Source organism: Polyodon spathula, chromosome 11 (genome assembly GCF_017654505.1).
Source record: "Polyodon spathula isolate WHYD16114869_AA chromosome 11, ASM1765450v1, whole genome shotgun sequence".
Lineage (NCBI taxonomy): Eukaryota > Metazoa > Chordata > Actinopteri > Acipenseriformes > Polyodontidae > Polyodon > Polyodon spathula.
In genome coordinates this window covers 25,411,754-25,433,059 of record NC_054544.1, presented here as the reverse complement: position 1 = coordinate 25,433,059, position 21,306 = coordinate 25,411,754, and the positions used below count along the sequence as shown (strand labels likewise).

The 21,306-nt window shown below is 38.2% G+C and overlaps 1 protein-coding gene across 1 annotated transcript in view; it reads left to right on the top strand.

Moving 5' to 3' along the window:
• The window catches only part of ihha (Indian hedgehog signaling molecule a), a 35,916-nt gene extending 26,955 nt beyond the window's left edge, over window positions 1-8,961 (top strand). Inside the window, exon 3 of the mRNA XM_041264368.1 lies at window positions 5,996-8,961. Within this exon, the coding sequence (XP_041120302.1) occupies window positions 5,996-6,663 (668 nt within the window). The 3' untranslated portion in view covers window positions 6,664-8,961. The remainder of the gene's footprint in view (window positions 1-5,995) is intronic.
• Window positions 8,962-21,306: the final 12,345 nt, after the last annotated feature.

Genomic DNA, 21,306 nt, shown 5'->3' with positions numbered 1-21,306 from the left:
ACAAATGACACATTCTACTAGCATACAAGTCTGTAGTCCATTCTTCCTTCCAGAGTTATCTGATTGTTTATCACTCTTGTCCAGGGAAATTACTGCTTCAGCTGAAACAGGAGATTCTCGTGTTTCGTAATTGTATATTTGTTTTTGGAAATGTTTAAGAGGCGAGGCACTAACATATTATTGGGTATTGTGCTTTTGCCAGCATAGGTATTTGTAAACATAAAAGACATCTCCAAGAAAGACCGAGTCAATACAGTGGTAAGCAGCACAAGAACATCTTTATAAAAATCTAGACTATTCAGTAGAAGTCCATGTGCACTGAGAAGTGCGTTAGCGAGCTACATTCTGTCAGTCACTTTTCTATAAGTTATCTGTTTGACTGTCTGCTTATTTGTTGTTGACCAATTCGTTACATTTACGCTGCTGATGACAGAAAAATAAAAAGCATCCCCCATAAGGGGCCAGCACCTGATCACCTAGTAACCACCCGGCCCTGAGCCCCCAAAACACCCCCGTTGCACCAAGGAATTATATTGTAGCGGTACATTCATTTTAATCAAATCTATTTATCTGTTCAATTAATATTTCCAGAAAGAGAAGTACTGAAGATTTGCTAATACAGCTGTGTGAACAGCACCATAAAAGAGGGACACTGTATTTGTCACTGAATTCATGTCTAAGTGTAGAATTAAACTTTATTATGGCACACTGCAGCTTTGAATACAACTGTTGGAAAACTAAAGTCAAGAAATGTCAAACGTTTTGACAAAGGTTATTCAGTGTCATTGAGGAGACGGTTTGGTGAAGTGCTTACGTACGGGACTCTACAGTTTCTTTGATGTTTTATAGGACTGCCAGTCAGCACTGCAGTCGACCCTCAAACCTCCCCCTCCCTTGTTCCTCCACAGCAATGTGTTAAGTTGCTGTTGTGTTGACACTTCATCAATTCAGTGCAATGAAGGTGTGTTTGAGCAGTGAAGCTGGGCAGGGCCTAAGACAGCAGTCCTGCTCTTGTTTGTGACAATACAAAAAAACTCATGTGAACCCAACTGGACTGAACGTCATCCCCAGGTCTATCCCTCTGCGTTCCGAGGGTTTGTAGTACTTTCTTTGTATGTCATGCTCTGTTCTGTGTTTCAGTTAGCTTCTACTATTAAAGCAACACAATCTCTCTAATCCAGGAGTTTTTGCCTTCACCTATTGAAGTAACCTGTATGTTTTTCTATTTATCATTCACTGTGATTCATAATAACGCACCATATGAAACAAACTGCTTTACGAAACATATTTAAATTGAGATTAGCTTTGCACATTGTCACAGGACGCTGTTATTTGACTTTGACTTGTCTTGATACTTTTCATAGCAGGCTTCTTCTACACTGCTAGCCTTTGACTTGCATATATTAACGTCAAGTCCACACCTTCATCAGAACTGTGTGGAATAGATTCTCAAAGCCATAGCATTTACTCCAAAAAATAAAGCTAAAAATATACAAAGACAGTACCATCTACGGCTCACAGTACGTCTGGGTTAGCTTTGGCCCATAGACAGTGTGTCCTCTTCTTAAACACTGACTAGGCCTCGTCTTGCTTGGCTTCTGTAGCGGGCAAGACCTATTTAGCTCAATTTGCAATGGGTACAAGCCATTTTCGCCTATTTTTTACTGTTGTTAGATTTGTGGCTATAACTCTAACTATAAAGGCTACAGGTATAGGTCATACATGAAATGAATGTGCATACACTAGGCCTTCATAAAAAGTGAAATAGTCTGAAGCTCTCCCTTTTTTTTAACAAATTGCACAATAACTAAAGGAACCGTGGCCATATATACAAAAGGGACCAAAAGCAGCCAAATAAATAAATAAATCATTGAAAATGTGCAAAAGAAAAGAAAAAAAGAAACAAAAATCCATTCAAATTATTCGTCCCAGGCACCCTGATCATGTGGGGCTGTTAACGGTGGCTTGAATGGCTAGCAAGGTGGCAACCAGGGCAACATAATCCTAAACAGCTCTGGTCTTGTGCATCTGATCCACAAACACAAAAAACATATATATATATATATATATATATATATATATATATATATATATATATATATATATATATATATATAGATATATTTATAGGAAAATAGGTCCTTGTGCCTTTGATGTCGCCATTGCTTGTCCATCCAGGAAGTATGTTACTCCTTTACTTACTGGGCCATTTTCCCCCATTTGGGATCAAAGCATCTTACTGACTGCATGTCATTTAATAAGGGAATCAACTCATTGGTTACTAACAAGTAAGAAGGCCCTGAAGTGGTGGGGATTTCACTGTCCAAGTGAAATGATCAAGGAAGTGCAAGACTATCTGAAAGCTTTGACATGTGCTACTTTCCTACGGTCCAGATAGATATAAAATCATAAAATCACATTTGATAACATACAGCTTTATTACTATATTGGAAGGATATTTTTGTATTTAAAATGTGAAAGCAAATAAAATACTATAGACTGAGAATTAGTCAAATAGTTGTTTTTTTATTTAAAAACTATTTTTAGGGTGTTGTTATTATATTACATAATTACACTACAGACGGTTCATTTAATTAGATTGACAGAAAACAAAATGAACAATCAAGTGACAACGACAGCACCACACCTTACTTCAGATCACCATGACAATGATGTTTACTCCTGGCTTGAACAAACTTTACTAGACTGATTAAGATGATCAGAGCCCATAGGCCTAGTTTTGTGTCCATATAGAGGTCTGGCACCCTATTGTAACTCTATAGAGACAGTGCTGGTATGGGTGATTCTGGCACCCTATTGTAACTCTGTAGAGACAGTGTTGGTATGGGTGATTCTGGCACCCTATTGTAACTCTGTAGAGACAGTGCTGGTATGGGTAATGTTTTAGATGCATTCACTGACTGTATTTTATACAGGAGCTGCCCCACGACCATGTAGTTTTATAGCAAAGTATGATTCTTGCATGCCTGCTTACTACATTCTTCCATAGTTTACTCTTCTGTCCTTCATTCGGAATCAGACCTTGTAGCCTTGCCAGTTTGTTTACATTCCCTCAAGGTAATTTCAGCTCACAGACGTCTTCCATTCTTGAAGCCTGCTTGCCACTTCGTTGCGTCTTAAACATCATGCAGCAGTGTACGGTTATAGTTGTGACATGTAATCTTTGCTGTAGCTCAGAGAAGCAAACACATGTAAAAACAGGGACACATATGTTTTACTTTTGCTCAAAAAAAAAGGAAACGCCAACATACAGAAATTATATTTTCAACATTTTTTTTTTAAGGTGAAACCTTGATTTTCTTCAATAAAATGGGCACCTTTAATTTGTAGATGCTGGGACAACATTTTCGTATTTGAATATTTTCTCTAGTTAAGTAGCTGAAAACGTTTATAATTAGTACAATATTACAATAAATAAGTAAATCAGCAGTAAAATAAAGTAGTTATTGCTACCCCCTCACATTACCTTATAAACATATGTTATTATTTTATTTAGTAGTCACCAACTGATTTTACCTTGTTTTTCTCCTAATTTGAAATAGCTAATTGTATTTTAGACTCAGCTCACCTCTACCGTCCCCGCGCTGACTCAGGAGCTGTGAAGACGAACACATGTTATCCTCTGAAACGTGTGCCGTCAGCCAACCACTTCTTTTCGTTCTGCAGACCTGCCATACAGCCAACCCAGAGCTACAATGTCGGAGGACAGCGCAGCCCTGGGCAGCTTACAGGCAAGCCTGCAGGCGCCTGGTTAGTCTACAGGAGTCACTGGTGCGTGGTGGACACCCTGGCCGACTTATGCCTTCCTCCCCCTGGGCAGCGCTCGGCCAATTGTGCGCCGCCCTCTGGGAACTCCCATCCACGGTCAGCAGTGGAATAACCTGGACTTGAACTGGCGACCTCCAGGCTATAGGGCACATTCTGCTGTCCATGCAGAACGCCTTTACCGGATGCGCCACTCAAGACAACCTATATGTTTAAATTTATGCATTTGTTTACTTTGCCTGCTTTATTTGGATTTCCATATATGCTGACCCACTACTAGTTTTAAATGTGTTAGAATACTTGAAGGAAAACTATACAAAGTTGGTTGGTTAGATATGGCCATTTTCTCCAGTTTGTGTCTGTTAGTCATTTACTTAAGTGATGTTTACAAAAGGGGGCTGCAATCAGATCATTTACTAGGACAGCCATAAAGAGATGTAGCAATGGGCACAAAGTCGTAAGTGTGTGAAGATACCAGGATCACAACAGAAGATGCAGTAGAGCAGCCGTCACTGAGTTAACACTTTCGATGCGTAAGATTGTCTTTTAAGATTATATGCACAGTTGATCCTGTCTCTTATAAGAGTGTCTTATTGTGAGCACTTTGGGTGTCCATGCAACACAATGGACACTGCAACACAAAGTGTAGAGGTTCTGTCCCTTATAAAAGGGTTTCCCATTCCTAGTCCTGGGGATCCCCTGTGTCTGCTGGTTTTCATTCCAACTGAGCTCTCAGTTGCTTAACTAGACCCTTAGTTGAACTGGTAATTAGATTGTTTTCATCATTTTTCATCTCTTGAACAGTTGCCAGGTTCAATTTACGTGCTATAGCTAACATAAAAGCTACAAATGTTTAAGAGCTGAAAACAAGTAAAAAGGTCTCATTATGCAAATTATCAGTTCAATTAAGGGTTTAATTAAGTAACTGAGTACTCAATAGGAATGAAAACCAGCAGACACAGTGGGTCCCCAGGACCAGGATTGAGAAACCCTGCCTTATAAAAGCACTCCATCCTAAGCCCCAGCCTCTACAAGACTAAATGTACAGGCCAGGTGCAGCTTTGCATACACCTGCATCGGTTCAACCAAACTAAATGACTGATTAGCCCACCAATCAAGACCCACATTTTACTGTATTCCATCCACATTCTCACATGGAAATGAAGTTTTTTAAACAAGGCTCTAACTTAACAATTTCCTAGGTTTAGAACACACATTCACCCAAAACTATGGAAGATTTATAAAGTGACAGAAGAGTTAAGACATGCAAATACAAAGATAAAGATAGTGTTATTAGTCTTGGATTTTGCTGTAGAATATGGACGTGGATGAAGACAAGTACCGGTACTAAAAAAATACGCTATTTACATAAATCACAAAAATCAACACGATTTACATGCGAGGGGTTATCACCCCATAACTCATAGTGAAAGCATAGTAAAGTGTAATTAAGCACAGTGAAAACATGGCAAAGCTATGTTTGTAAAGCTCAGAGGTATGGAAAAGCATATTAAAAAACATGGCAAACAAGGCTAAACGATAGTTAATTCATAGTAAAACCATGGAAAACGCATGGGAAATCTGCAGTGCAAAAATACTGCGTAAAAATACTTAATAACTTCATTAGAAATCATGACGTAATGAAATAAAAAATATCTAGTCATTAGAATTGTTATTAGTTGCTAGTCTGCTGTGCACGAGACGGTTCAAATAAGAATGTTCTAAAAACAGACATACAGATTGACTGAAAGTGGCTTCTGGATTTAAAATGCTCATGATTGTAGCTCTGATCAGTTGGGTGTCCCTATTTACACATTTCTATATTTAAAACCCCATCCGTCTTGGGGGGAATAGATACACTGGTCCAGACTGATAATCCTAGCTGGTAATGTCATATTGACATTAACGATGCATTGGAAACAACAGAGAACCAGTGCAGTCAACCAGAGTAAAAAGATCACAGCATCTGCCATTCCCATGCAACCTTAGTTCTAGTGTAGGGTCCAGTTAGATTAAAGTATAGTATAAAATGGTCAGGCTTTATAACTGTGTTTTCTTGTGTCCTATAGGCTGTTTTCTGCTTCCCTTGCTGACATCTCCTTGAATTGTACAAAGTTCAGTCACGCTGTTTGTAATTACAGAAACTGCATTAAAGGAACAGAACCACAGTTCTATTTATCTTACCATTCTCCTATTCTGTTTCCTTTAGAGCACTCGGTGGCTGCCAAGACGGGGGGCTGCTTTCCTGGGAAGGCCTGGACGAGGCTGGAGGACGGCAGCCGGAGGTCAGTGCAGGATCTCCAGCCAGGAGACCGGGTCTTGGCCGCTACAGAGGAGGGTCAGGCAATCTACAGCGAGTTCCTCACCTTCCTGGACCGGGAGCCCAGCACCAGGAAGCTCTTCTATGTCATCAAGACCCAGGAGGAACCGCAAAGGAGCCTGGTCCTCACGGCTGCCCATTTACTCTTTGTGGCCAGCAACTGCTCCGGCTATCAATCGACTGGTTTCCGTACCATATACGCCAGCGCCGCGCAGCCGGGGCAGTGCACAATGGTGTCGATGGGGGGCTCGAGTCTGCGGCCGGTTCACATCGCCTCGGTTCACACACAGCAGGACTCTGGGGCCTTCGCTCCACTCACCCGCCAAGGAACGCTTGTGGTGAATGATGTGCTCACCTCCTGCTTTGCCGCCTTCGACAATCACGGCTGGGCGCAGTGGGCGTTCGGGCCGCTGAGGCTTTATTACAGCCTGACCAGGCAGAGCAGCGTTCAGGAGGAAGGGCTGCACTGGTACTCACGCCTTCTCTACAGGCTGGGAACTCTGTTGCTGGACCCTGGGCACTTTCACCCTTGGGGGATTGCCGAGACAGAAAGATGAAGGGTGGTGCAAAGGGAAGGGGAGGGCAACATGCCTCTTTTCCTCATCCATGGCACCTTAAGAACTTCCCGTTTATTTATATCCCATAAACATGCTTTACAAACCAGCTCAGCAAGGACTTCTCAAGATACTCAACACCAATCACACCCCCCAGTGATGCTGGGGATGGATCACACACAATTTCAACAAGACAAGCAGATCCCAAAAAAGAAGAAACAGTTGAAGATTAAATAACGAACAAACTACCTTAACCATTGTGTATTTGATTATATTTTGGATACATTTGGAATATATGATTTTGGCCCTGCTGTATATAAAATATGTAAGGGATATATGCAGTTTGTGTTTGGAATATATTGAAAATGTATCAGAGTGCTTGTTTAATGAATTATATCAAGCTCGATATATGTGAACCCTTTCTCCATTGTTTATGAAAATGATAAGTACTACTTCGTCCATTCTAGATGCTCTTCTAATTTGTCTCTATTTTTAAATCCCTGAATGAATTTGGGATCTGTTCTGGTTTGGTATTGCCTTTGTCTTCCAACTGTAACTGCATTACCTTGAACTGTAGCCAATAATATTTAAAGGAATAGCTGCACACATGCAAACCTGCTTTTCACTTCACTGGCTTTGTGCACATTGCAGATAGCAATCCATAATGACAACCAAAGTTTCTGCAAGACACTGTGCAAGGGTGGCTAAGGAGCTTTTTACTTGTGTTTTTTTTTTTTAAAGAAAGAGCAGTTTCTTTAGTAACCATGAAGTACACCGGCTCCTATGCCCTGGGTTCTATATCCTTAATGTCAATGCACTTCTCTAGAAAGACCCTGTTTACCTGTAGGGACCACAGATTCCTGGCCGCAAAGTCAGTTGCTATTGTCCTTGCGCCCTACCCATAATGCTTACGTATTTATTCCAAGCTAACGTTTCTCATAACCGTTGATTCCATGTGATATTTTCACATATGGTGGATGGGTTATTACATAGTGTAATCTGGTAGCTAGGTTTGTCTTAAATAAAACCACTTTCTACTAGAATGGAAGTTTCTTTAGCTTCCCCTCAGTTTGTCTCTCACATGCTAGTCAGGGAACTCACTTTAAAGCGATTGAACAAACCATCTTTACTCCTCCTCTCTCACTTGTATAGCATCACAAACAAACCAAGACTTCAGAGACTTTCAAATAAGCAAAATATAGTTTTATCCCAGATGTTCCCAAATGCAATGTGCATTGCATTGCACTGAAACACACTGTCATGATACAAAGGATTTTAAAGCTACATTTCTAATGACACATACATGCATAAAATATGACACATACATGCATATACATCTGTATTTTATGGAGACTGGCAATGGGTGTAGCAAGGACTTGCACATCAAAAACCTAAACAGATACTAAGAAACGTCAATAAACGTCCATGTTTGACAGAGTATAATCCAAACGGAATAACACAACTTCAGCCCACAAGACCTCATACTTGTACTAAACAAAGCTGGACAAACCTTTGTTACAGTCTTTTTTAAATTACTGAAAAGCTAGAATTCAGGTAGACGAGCTTTTTGCTTCATCAAGGTTAATTGGCTTAAATATGTATTACTCATTGAGGCCTCTGTTTAGAGAGAAGTCCATAACTCAGCGTCAGGCATTCAGATGGTTTGATGTGCTGGATAAAACAAATAAATTGTTCAGTATTAGAGGGACTGAACATATGGATATAGTCATTCCAACAGATATGACAAAGAGCAATTGAGGACCCTGCAGGCTGTAGTAGCGGGCTTTATGAGGGTAGCACTGGAATTACATGTGTGGTAATCCAATACCTGCAAGTTCTGAAGGCCAGGTGACTAGATTTTTTTGACTATCCTGTGGAGTCCTGTATGTATAAGTCTGAATATGGGCCTGAGTGATGTCTTTTAACATTTGAAACAGTATGAAAGTCACTTCTGTTTGTATTTCACAACATCACATAGCTTTACTTTTATTTCATAGATCTGCTCCTGAATACCACAGATGTCCTGTGTGCGCAATTTCCATGCACACTGCCACACATGCCACTCAATTGATTGATGTCTTTGAAATGGAAACAGCCTTTGTTTTACTTTGAGTGTGAGTGACCCCTTGTTAGTGTGAGTGGAGGTTAAGTGTGGGTAACTCAGTAATGGTAGAAGTGATTTTGATTTTTTTTTACCGTTATCACAGATCGTTTGACACAAGCCTGATGTAACATATACAACACTGTCCAAAATGTTTATTTTATTTAAAGTTATGTGTGGGTATTTACACATGTATATCACACCCTTGGGTTATTTAATATATACACATATATCACCCTACAGGACCCTTATATATATATATATATATATATATATATATATATATATATATATATATATATATATATATATATATATATATAATCAAGTAGCAGAATGGCTGAATTACTGAGGTAGAACTGCCTGCCTGTGCAGTAACCATTCAATTCCCCGCTGGCCAGTGGTCCTTTCATTGATGTGCTGACCCTCTCTCACAAAACAGCTTTTAAATGTTTCTGTACAGTTAAAACGTAAACACAGGGATGCAAAACTCTATACCTGGCCGCTGGGCTCCTCAGCTAAAATTTATTTTTTTATGCTCAAATGTGTAATATAGAATTGTAAAGGTTTGTTGCCGATATGGAATTGTATTAATATTATATATAAGCTAGTATATGTATAGTTCTAATTTAAAGACTATTGCTAGTCAGGGATTTTTGGTTTTGTTATTTTGTTACTGTTCTGTTTGGACTCCAGTGTCGTGGCATATGTTTATTTTAATCTAATGTGATTTACCCAGATATTTTCTAATCTTGCTTTTAATTTAATAAAAAATTCTGAATAAACATCTATCAGTGTGTTTTATTTGCTTTGAAAGTCAGACAAATGATCTGGTACTACACTGATACTCTGGTACTTCAATGACTGGTTGCAATTTAGGGTTGCACTTTCTTTGTCATCTGAAGAGTGCAATTCTTTCCTGTCATTAAGCAACAACTACTTCCCTTATTGACTGACACCTACTTAACCAGCAACATGACACTGCTGAGGAGAAACTAACCAAGAAATTACATCCTGAAATCTGGATAGCTTGCTATAATATATGTTTCTTTTAAAACTACACATTGGAGATGTATGTATCTAATGGAAGTGCAAAGCAGGTAAGATTTCTGCAATTATGTTGTTAGCTACAATTAATATCATATGAATTTTAAATAAATTGATCTGAGCAAAATGAAATCAGGGTTTAAAAGCCAGTAACTAAATATAGACCTGACAATTGCTCAAGCTTCTGCAAATGTTTTGCACTTTGACCTTTTTGGAACTAAGTGTTGTTTCTGTCGTGTTTTAATGGGTCGATCTGTTTGATGTGCAGATAAGTTTGTATTTTATGATGTTATTGTGACCTGCATCCCACTTGGATCAGTCTCCCTCATTGGAAAAGCAGCTTCCCGTTCCAGTGCAGCACAGCGCCTCTTCAGCATGAGAGTCTCATCCCAGCTTTGTGAGCGCACTTCATTCCTTGTTTGAGCATCCCCTGTCTGACATTTAGTCCTGGCCAAAGGGTGTGCTGTTTTTACAATCTGAAACAAAAACGCAAAGTTATCAAAGGTGCCAAGCCATTTAAAGTGAAGATATCAAAAACACAAGCCAAGTTTTAAGAAACCATTGGGGCAACCTTGGCCAGCACCAAGCAAAAAGGCACAACTATAAAAGCGGTGTGGGTCCCTAATTGTTTCTACTGACTTGACTTGTGTTTTTGATGCAAGTTCAATCCACTTTTATTGTGCCTGAAAAACCTACTAAGCCAAGTTAGTAGAAACAATTGGGGCAACCTTGACAGTTGTGTCTATTTGCTTTTATATCGTATTTTTTTTTTTTTTAAATAGATTTTTTCTGGAGGTAAATGTTCCATTTTAAAACAGAAATAAATAATATAATATAAATGATACAGTCGTCACAATAAGTTTGTTCCCTAGTATATTTCCATGTTGACATTTAACCTAAGAGTGTTGGAAACTACAAATTAAAAGTGGCATGGTGCTTTTGGCTGATTTACTTTTGCTGTGCCAATACCCTGAAAACACATAAATTATCCTTGCTGTATAGAGAATCTCTGGCAGTTTTCGCTGATAACTTGGTGCGAGGATCTATTGTTCCTCTCAATGTAAATGAGTTATAACATGTTTCCATCTGCCACTAGGATTGACTTGAAAGCAGTTTGAAATCAGACTTGTTTATTTCCATCAGAAGCAGTCAGATTGTAATCGAGCAGAAGTCGGTCTCTCCGAAAGGTGGAAGCTGTCTATTTATGTCTGACTGCAGAAAAGCTATGTAGGCTGAACTGGTTGGGTGTACAGATATTATTGTCAAGGAAATGTTGGCGGTTGTGTTGGATGTTGGAGGCCGCAGTTTAATGTTGGAAAGAGATGAGATTGAGCTTTACAGGCTGGTTTCATGGCGCAGTTGGAAATTAGGCTTTAGTCCACAATCTATACCCCCAAGATTTTCAGCACAAAAAAAGGGTGGCATCCATCTCTGATATCAACCAGATCCACCCTCCCAGAGGTAAATTCAAGCAATGACGCTGGTATAGACTGGTAAGAGCTGGTGGTTTACTGGTTTTCAATTAGCCATGTTGGTTCAAGAAACTTCTGACTGTTAAGCTGGTTAAGATGGTCCAAAACAAATGGGTTCATTCAGTTCCCTTTAATGTAAAGTTCTAAAGTGAAGTATTTGTTGCCTCCACTCCTAAATGAATGTATTTGCTGTAAACCTTGTCTGAGATTTTCAGCAAGGGTGATCCGGCAGAAACAGGGTTCGAATTCCACCAACTTTATCAGGGCCTCTTTGAACTCGAGTTACTGTAGAGATCTGTTAAAAGGAGGACAGTTTTAGAAAATGCTAACACTGAAAACAACACATTAAATGTATCAGTTTGAAGGAAAAAACATATTATTCAACCAAATCCCTTTCAGTATCATTGTGTTTATGTGTGTGAAGTTATGGATGAAAGCACCATAGCAATACCCACTATGTAAGCAAGTTTTCTGCTCTATTACTGTACCTGCTGGTTGGTATTGTACTATAAAACAAAGTCCTCCCTAGCGACCACATCTCTCCAGAGTGTTTCACACGTGATTGGATACTGCCTGCTACTAATTGGTGATTAACTGGGCTTCACAATACCATTAGACAACAGCAGTTCTATCCAGTTAGGAGGTACAGCAACATGCTTTCAGTAGAGTGTACAGTCCTTTGTGCAATAATGCTGGCTTCTCACACACAGACACACACACACCCAATGTCGCTGAACAAAGTCCAAAGTCTTAAGCAAACCAACAGTTGCACTAACCAATAAACAAGCTTACTTCACTGGCCTGTATTCCTCAAGACTGGTTTGCTTTGTGATCAGCTTTTAACCTTTTCATGATAGTGTGTTTTTTCAATAAACAGTTGTGGCTGGTTAAGGGATCAGAGGGGTAATGTATATGTAATTATAGGGTTTTAGCTCCAGCTCTCTCCTGTTTGAGATCCATCCAGATAGACTGCCCTGGTAGTGATAGTACTCAAATAGCTACTGTAATTGTCAGGTTAAAAGTATTAGGTAAAATAAAGAATGCACAAATAATTATATTTTACATTACAGTAATAATTAAACAGGAGTGACCTGTTAATATTGATTATCTTCAGATCTGGGTTGAGACTAAGGGTAATGAAAGCAGTTATTTAACCATTCCATAAAATAGGTCCTTATCATTTGTCTTAATACTGATGTAGTAACACACATTAGCCCTTATTTTTCATGGATTTCTCTTTGTCTCACATCTCCAGAAGGGCAGTCTGTATGTGTTTGCACAACGTCCACCATTACTATAGCTGCTAATAACTAAAAAACCATTCAAGATAGAAGTGTGACCTATAATACACACATATTGTGACTATTCTTTCTGGATGATTTTAAGCCTTTGAGACATTGTGTCACACTCTGTACACAGCTATATTCTAGGATTCTCTTGGTCGAGTTCGCTCATGTCTATTGTATAAGCGCGATTAACCATTTGTACCGGTTATTTTTATAAAGCTTGTCAAGCGTGTCAAAACTTCATATATCAGAAACCATTCAAGGCAGTATTTGCATTTTTACATTAAATAAACCTCTGACCTAATGTGGTCACGTGACTGTTTAAGTGTCTGCTGTGTAGTTATTGTCTCAGTGTTGGGTACACAGTTGTATTCTTTGATTTTCTTTCTTAAGTTCCATTACTAGTAAAAATTAAACCTTTCCCTGCAGCATTGTTTTAATCTCTGACCATATTAATAATATTGACCGCACGCTTTGACACAGCGGGGTATATGGAATGGATCTAAGAGGATGGTAACACTATAAAAAAGAAGGGGTCTTTGTGAAGACCTACATCTCTGTGTGCGAGACTTTTGTTTGCCTTGTATAATTTACTATAAGGCCAGTATGGATTACTATTTAAAGGTAAATAGCTTATCAGAGACTATTTATGAAACAAACGCATGACCAAGATTAAACAACTAGGATTTATTAGTAAACACTAAGATTTATTAGTAAGTAATTATACGTTTAATAACCATCATAACGTAATTTATTACAGGATTTTGGTACACAGTATGTTTATATTTACTGGTAAATTAACAACAAAATAATTTAAAATATCACATTTCTAAAACATTCTTCTCCTATTGCTATAGCTTTTGACTGGTATTACAGCCACCAGGCCTAGACAGTGAGTAAGCTCTGAGGCCAGTTTTTTATTTCTTTAGTTCAAACAATATGTAGCAACAAAATACTTTTTTTTAACCCTCTTTTATGATGTTCACAGTTATTCTCATGGGAATTTACTGAAACACACACACACACACAAACATATATATTATGCTTTTAATGAGCTTCTCTTCAGCTCTAATTGCCTGCAACAGACATTCGTACAATAGGCTAGAATAGCCAAAGTTTTTTTAAAGAGGTAAGAGCCTGCACCATTGTATTGCTTGCAGTACATAAGATACAGCAAGATACAGCTGTATAGACACTTTGGATGATCTAGCTTGCATTCCATGTCTTTGGAGGGCTATGAGAACTAAAGATGAATTTTGAAGCTACTTTTTCTTTAATCTTTTTTGTTTTGTTTTGCCAAGACCGTTTGTTTAAAGTACTAGGCCTTGATGTTCTGATGGGGTGAAGCAAAAAAATCACATCACATAATGACATTCAACCACATTAGCTTTTTAATTATTTCACTTGATTATTACATTCATTCTAAACAATAAGAAGTTGGAGTAGCTGTTGGAGAGTTTTTAATAAAATCATTCAGACACTCAAGAGACCAATGTAGTACTAGAGGCACAAAACAATTGCATCCCTAAAGTAGACAAATCTAAATGTAAAACTAAATTGCCAGAATGGTTTAATAGATCAATTTAAAAAAAAGTATTCAGCGTAAAAAGGCACTTTACAGAGCATTAAAAAAGGACCAAAAAGAAAGTACACAGAAAGAGTATACAGAACTGCAAATGCAAGTCAAAAAGGAAGTTAGAAAGGCCAAGAGAGAAATAGAAATGAAAATTGCTAAGGGGGCTAAAACCAATTCCAAAATGTTTTTCCAATATTACAACAGCAAGAGAACATTCAAAGAGGAGGTTAAATGTCTAAGAGATACAAATGGCAAAATCATAGATGAAGAAAAAAATAGCAAATATATTAAATGATTACTTTTCACAAATTTTTACAAAGGAGGATATGGACAACATGCCCCACATGTCAACCAGTTCCTATACAGTTTTAAATAACTTTAGCATAACCGAGGCAGAAGTGTTAAAAGGACTAGGAGCTCTTAAAATAAACAAATCCCCTGGGCCAGATGAGATCCTCCCAATAGTACTCAAAGAAATGAAAGAAGTTATTTAGAAACCGCTAACCAAGATCATGCAATAGTCTCTTGACACAGGAGTTGTACCGACAGACTGGAAAATTACGAACGTAATACCGATCCACAAAAAGGGAAACAAATCTGAACCAGGTAACTACACACCAATAAGCCTGACTTCTATTATATGCAAACTTATGGAAACTATAATAAGATCCAAAATGGAAAATTACCTATATATTAAGAGTATCCTGGGAGACAGTCAACATGGTTTTAGGAAAGGGAGATTGTGTCTAACTAACTTCCTTGATTTTTTTGAGGATGCAACATTGATAATGAATAATTGCAAAGCATATGACATGGTTTATTTAGATTTCCAGAAAGCTTTTGACAAAGTCCCGCACAAAAGATTAATTCTCAAACTGAACGCAGTAGGGATTCAAGAAACACATGTACATGGATTAGGGAGTGGTTAACATGTAGAAAACAGAAAGTACTGATTAGAGGAAAAACCTCAGAATGGAGTGTGGTAACCAGTGGAGTACCACAGGGATCAGTATTAGGTCCTCTGCTATTCCTAATCTACATTAATGATTTAGATTCTGGTATAGTAAGTAAACTTGCTAAATTCGCAGACGACACAAAAGTAGGAGGAGTGGCAAACACTGTTGCAGCAGCAAAGGTCATTCAAAATGATCTAGACAAGATTCAGAACTGGGCAGACACATGGCAAATGACATTTAATAAAGAAAAGTGTAAGGTACTGCACGCAGGAGATAAAACTGTGCACTATAAATATTATATGGGAGATACTGAAATTAAAGAAGGACTCTATGAAAAAGACCTAGGAGTTTTTGTTGACTCAGAAATGTCTTCATCTAGACAATGTGGGGAAGCTATAAAAAGGCTAACAAGATGCTGGGATACATTGTGAAAAGTGTTGAATTTAAATCAAGGAAAGTAATGTTAAAACTGTAAAATGCATTAGTAAGACCTCATCTTGAATATTGTGTTCAGTTCTGGTCACCTCGCTACAAAAAGGGTATTGGTGCTCTAGAAAGAGTGCAAAGAAGAGTGACCAGAATTATTCCGGGTACTAAAGGCATGTCATATGCAGACAGGCTAAAAGAATTGAATCTATTCAGTCTTGAACAACTACGCAGCAACCTAATTCAAGCCTAAAAGGTATTGACAATGTCGACCCAAGGGACTTTTTCAACCTGAAAAAAAAAACAAGGACCAGGGGTCACAAATGGAGATTAGACAAAGGGGCATTCAGAACAGAAAATAGGAGGCACTTTTTTACACAGAGAATTGTGAGGGTCTGGAATCAACTCCCCAGTAATGTTGTTGACACCCTGCGATCCTTCAAGAAGCTGCTTGATGAGATTCTGGGATCAATAAGCTACTAACAACCAAACGAGCAAGATGGGCCGAATGGCCTCCTCTCCTTTGTAAACTTTCTTATGTTCTTAAGGAACATCAGAAAGCAAGATATAATCTTGATCACCACATACAGCTCAAGCACTCCCCCTAGTGGAGGAATTTGGAAACATAAACCTCTTTAGCTAGCCCAAACTAGAACTATAGAGTGCTCCGTTAAGCAGCCTTCATTTTGAATTATGCCAACTGAATGAGTGACTGCAGCAGCTCCTGACAGCTACACATATATGTGATTAAAAACAATGTTCCCTCAACAGCTAGGGAACAAGGACCCTGACATTGTAAATGGTTAACCTTTAAGTGTACATCTCTTCTTTATTTTGACAACAGAATAACAATTAAACACACAAAAGCCATCAACAGAATCTAACCAGTTTCGCTTAACCTTGATTGCAAGGAATGAGGCAAAAATAACTTCTCCTAAACCTCTAAGCAAAGGCTTTTCTATACAATGAAACATTCTGGCAGTCGTTTATATTCAGGGGGATTCATTAACAATGCTCCGTATGAAGAAACAATGTCATATGATAGTTAGCGAGGCCATTGTCCAGAATGCCAGAGATAATTTTGTCCGTTAATTCGTTCTAGGGATTTCAGTGTACACTGAGTTCAGGACAGGGGAGCAGGAGGGCACTGCACTGGATCTCTACCACCAGAACAATATTAATAAAAAGGGTGAGAAGGGTTCCGTTAACAACAATTACAACTAAAGCGGAATTTACACATTCAAAAATTAAAAAGAAAACTTCAATATAAATGATTACTAAAAGCAAAACGAAACAGAAACAATAATACCACCAAATGTTACTAGCAAGAAATCGGAATAAGATAATTGGCTTTAGCATTGCCTTTATAGGACATACCATTATATTACAGCACTTCATTGTGATCTTTATATTTTCTAGATTTCACCAAATGAGCTGATCGGTTTTAGCTGCCTGATAGAGACATGCGTACCACTGGCTAGATTGTGGCTTTATGGAAGTAAGAGCCTAGTGATCAGATAGCTTTCCTATTGCATTGCTAGCCAAACAGAGCTTGGTGTTAGACTGTGCTGCTGCTTAGTAATATAAAGACCTTTGGTTGATCTAGCCTGAAAAACATATAGCAACTAGAACTATATCGCAGCACTCAAACAATACATGAGCGACTGCAAAAAGAACGACTCAGAATGATTATAAACTTGGTACAAAGTAAGGGACAGTTATTACTTCAGTGTGGTCTTCATAACTCATAGCAAAACATGGTTTAAAAAAACAAACAAACAAAAAAAAACAACAGAAACATGGACATAACACGATAAAAAGATACCAAGCTGATTTTATTGATGAAAGTGATTCTGAAATAGAAATCATTATTCAAACAAAAAATGAAAATGAGAGCATGAATTGTGAAACCGAAACTAAAAGTGAAATTAAAATATTCTATAAAATAGAGTAGAAATTATAAACCACAAGTGAGATAACACTGTCTACTGTAGGACATCCAACAGCCTTGGGAAGCACTAGATTGAAGTACTTCTGTAATCAGAGTCATTTTTTTCCTGAGTTTTTTGATTGAGCACAGGGAGCAAGTGGAATGCACTGCTACTCCTGGAGATTACCTTTAGTAAGTAGCTTCACGTTTCATTTTCTTAGCTTTGTTTTTACAGTCCTTACTTAACACCACTCTGAGTGGTTATATAGCATATCAAATACTGTGTTTTATTTTTTTGATAAGGTGTTTTGACCAGAGTTCAGGAACTGCTCTTTATTTCCTGTTTCCTGCCATGGATGTAACACACGTTAAATCTGCCAAAACATCTTTACAGAACAGCCAACACCATCAGTGATCTTTTACTTTGGGTCAAGTTTCTTTTTGTTTTTCTGGCAATACACTAGCTGTGCACTAGATGGTGCTGCTGCTTACTAACATAAAGACACTTTGGCTGATCAAGCCTGCATTACATATGGCTATGACAGGCAGATAGAACTGAAGATCAGCTCCTGAACTCATTCAGAGCCCTTTAATCCAAAAGAGTACCCCTCCACAAAAAACAAAGAATGAACAATTTTCTCTGAAATAACTTGAAACTGACAAAAGTAATTGGCATCCACCATTGCTTACTCCATATTTAATAGAAATCAGACTTTGCTTTTGATTTTTTACTCAACATAATATTGTAAATAATAAAACAAATGAAAATGGCATGGACAAAAATGATGGGACCGCTAACCTAATATTTTGTTGCACAACCTTTAGAGGCAAACACTGCAATCAAACGTTTTCTGTAGCTCTCAGTGAGACTTCTGCACCTGTTAACAGGTAGTCTGGCCCACTCTTCCTGAGCAAACTGCTCAAGTTGTCATAGGGTTTGATGGGTGCCTTCTCCAGACTGCACGTTTCAGCTCTTTCCATAGATGTTCGATAGGATTCAGAACAGGACTCATAGAAGACCACTTCAGAATAGTCCAATGTTTTGTTCTTATCTATTCTTGGGTGCTTTTAGCTGTGTGTTTTGGGTCATTATCCTGCTGGAAGACCCATGACCTGCGACTGAGACATAGCTTTCTGACACTGGGCAGTACGTTTCGCTCCAGAATGCCTTGATAGTCTTGAGATTTCATTGTGCCCTGCACAGATTCAAGGCACCCTGTGCCAGGCGCAGCAAAGCAGCCCCAAAACATAACCGAGCCTCCTCCATGTTTCACTGTAGGTATGATGTTCTTTTCTTTGAAAGCTTCATTTTTTCGTCTGTGAACATAGAGTTGATGTGACTTGCCAAAAAGCTCCAGTTTTGACTCATCTGTCCAAAGGACATTCTCCCAGAAGGATTGTGGCTTGTCAATATCCATTTTAGCAAATACCAGTCTGCCTTTTTTATGTTTTTCTTTCAAAAGTGGAGTCCTCCTGGGTCTTCTTCCATGGAGCCCACTTTCACTCAAAAAACTGACGTACCTTCACCTTGGAGTTCAGCTTGTATCTCTTTGGCACTTATCCTTGGTACTTTTTCAAATATTTGCACTATCCTTCTGTTCAATCTGGGGTCGATTTTCCTCTTGCGGCCGCGCCAAGGGAGGTTGCCTATGGTTCCATGGACCTTAAACTTCTTAATAATATTTGCAACTGTTATCACAGGAACATCAGGCTGCTTGGAGATGGTCTTGTAGCCTTTACCTTTAAAATGCTTGTCTATTATTTTCTTTCTGATCTCCTCAGACAACTCTCTCCTTTGCTTTCTTTGGTCCATGTTCAGTGTGGTGCACACAATGATACCAAACAGCACAGTGACTACTTTTCTCCATTTAAATAGGCTGAATGACTGATTACAAGATTGCAGACATGTGTGATACTAATTAAAGAAACTAATTAGTTTGAAATATCACTATAATCCAATTATTTATTATTTTTTCTAAGGGGTACCAACAAATGTGTCCAGGCCATTTTAGAATATCTTTGTATATATATATATATATATATATATATATATATATATATATATATATATATATATATATATATATATATATATATATATATATATATATATATATATATATATATATATATATATATATATATATATATATATATATATATATATATATTTTCTATTTATCTACACATCCTACCCCACAACTTCCAAGTGAAAAAAATCTGTAGAAAATGAATTAAAAATAAAAACTGAAATAGCTTGGTTGGATAAGTGTCCACCCCCCTAAATTAGCTCATGTGTAACCAATCGCCTTCAAAATCACACACCAAGTTAAGTGGCCTCCATCTGTGTTAAATTGTAGTGAATCAAGTGATTTCAGGATAAATTCAGCACTTCCTGTAGGTTCCCTCTGCTGGGTAGTGCATTTCAAAGCAAAGACTCAACGATGATCTCCAAGGTGCTTTCAAAAGAACTCCGGGACAAAGTTGTTGAAAGGCACAGATCAGGGGATGGGTATAAAAAAATATCAAAGGCCTTGAATATCCCTTGGATCACAGTCAAGACGATTATTAAGAAGTGGAAAGTGTATGGCACCACTAAGACCCTGCTTAGATCAGGCTGTCCCTCCAAACTGGATGACTGAGCAAGAAGGAGACTGATCAGAGAGGCAACCAAGAGGCCAATGAAAACTTTGCAAGAGCTACAGGCTTTTATGGCCAAGACTGGTCAAAGTGTGCATGTGACAACAATATCCCAAGCACTCCACAAATCTGGCCTGTATGGTAGTGTGGCAGGAAGGAAGCTATTGCTCAAGTAAGCCCACCTTGAATCCAGTTTGAAGTGTGCAAATCTCAGGAGATTCTGTAGCCATATGGCAAAAAGTTTTGTGGTCTGACTAAACTAAAATTGAACTTTTTGGCCTAAATGCAAAGCATTATGTTTGGCAAAAAACCCAACACACCACATCACCCAAAAAACACCATCCTTATTGTGAAGCATGGTGGTGGCAGCATCATGTTAAGGGGATGTTTCTCATCGGCAGGGACTGGAGCACTTGTCAGGATAGAAGGGAAGATGAATGGAGCAAAGTACAGAGAAGTCCTTGAGGAAAACCTGCTGCCCTCTGCAAGAAAGCTGAAACTGGAACAGAAGTTCACCTTTCAGCATGACAATGACCCAAAGCACACAGCCAAAGCTACACTGGAGTGGCTAAGGAACAAAAAGGTAAATGTCCTTGAGCGGCCCAGTCAGAGCCCAGACCTAAATCCAATCAAAAATTTGTGGCATGACTTGAAGATTGCTGTCCCTCAACGCTCCCCAAGGAACTTAACAGAGCTTGTACAGTTTTGTAAAGAAGAATGGTCAAATATTGTCAAATCTAGGTGTGCAAAGAGACCTATCCCAACAGACACAGCTGTAATTGCTGGCAAAGGTGCTTCCACCAAGTATTAACTCTGGGGGGGTGGAGACTTATTCAATTATGATCTTTCAGTTTTGTATTTTTAATATGTAATTTTTTTCTCAATAAAAACTTTTTCCCCCTTAACAGTGTGGACTATGGTGTGTACATAAGTGTAAAAAAAAATCCTCATTTAAATGTATGAAACTCTGAGGCACTGACACAACAAAATGTGAAAAAAAAGATATATATATAAATATATATATATGTATGTATGTATGATATTTTCTTCCGGTTCATTTAATATTTTGACAGGAAAACTTTGGACTCTACAATTTAAAATATTATGTACATATGGGTACATATGTCGACCCCCAAAAAATTTGTATGCACAAAATCACGACATGTCTACCGTTATTAAAGCAATAGGGCAGCACGATTTGGAAATAAACCT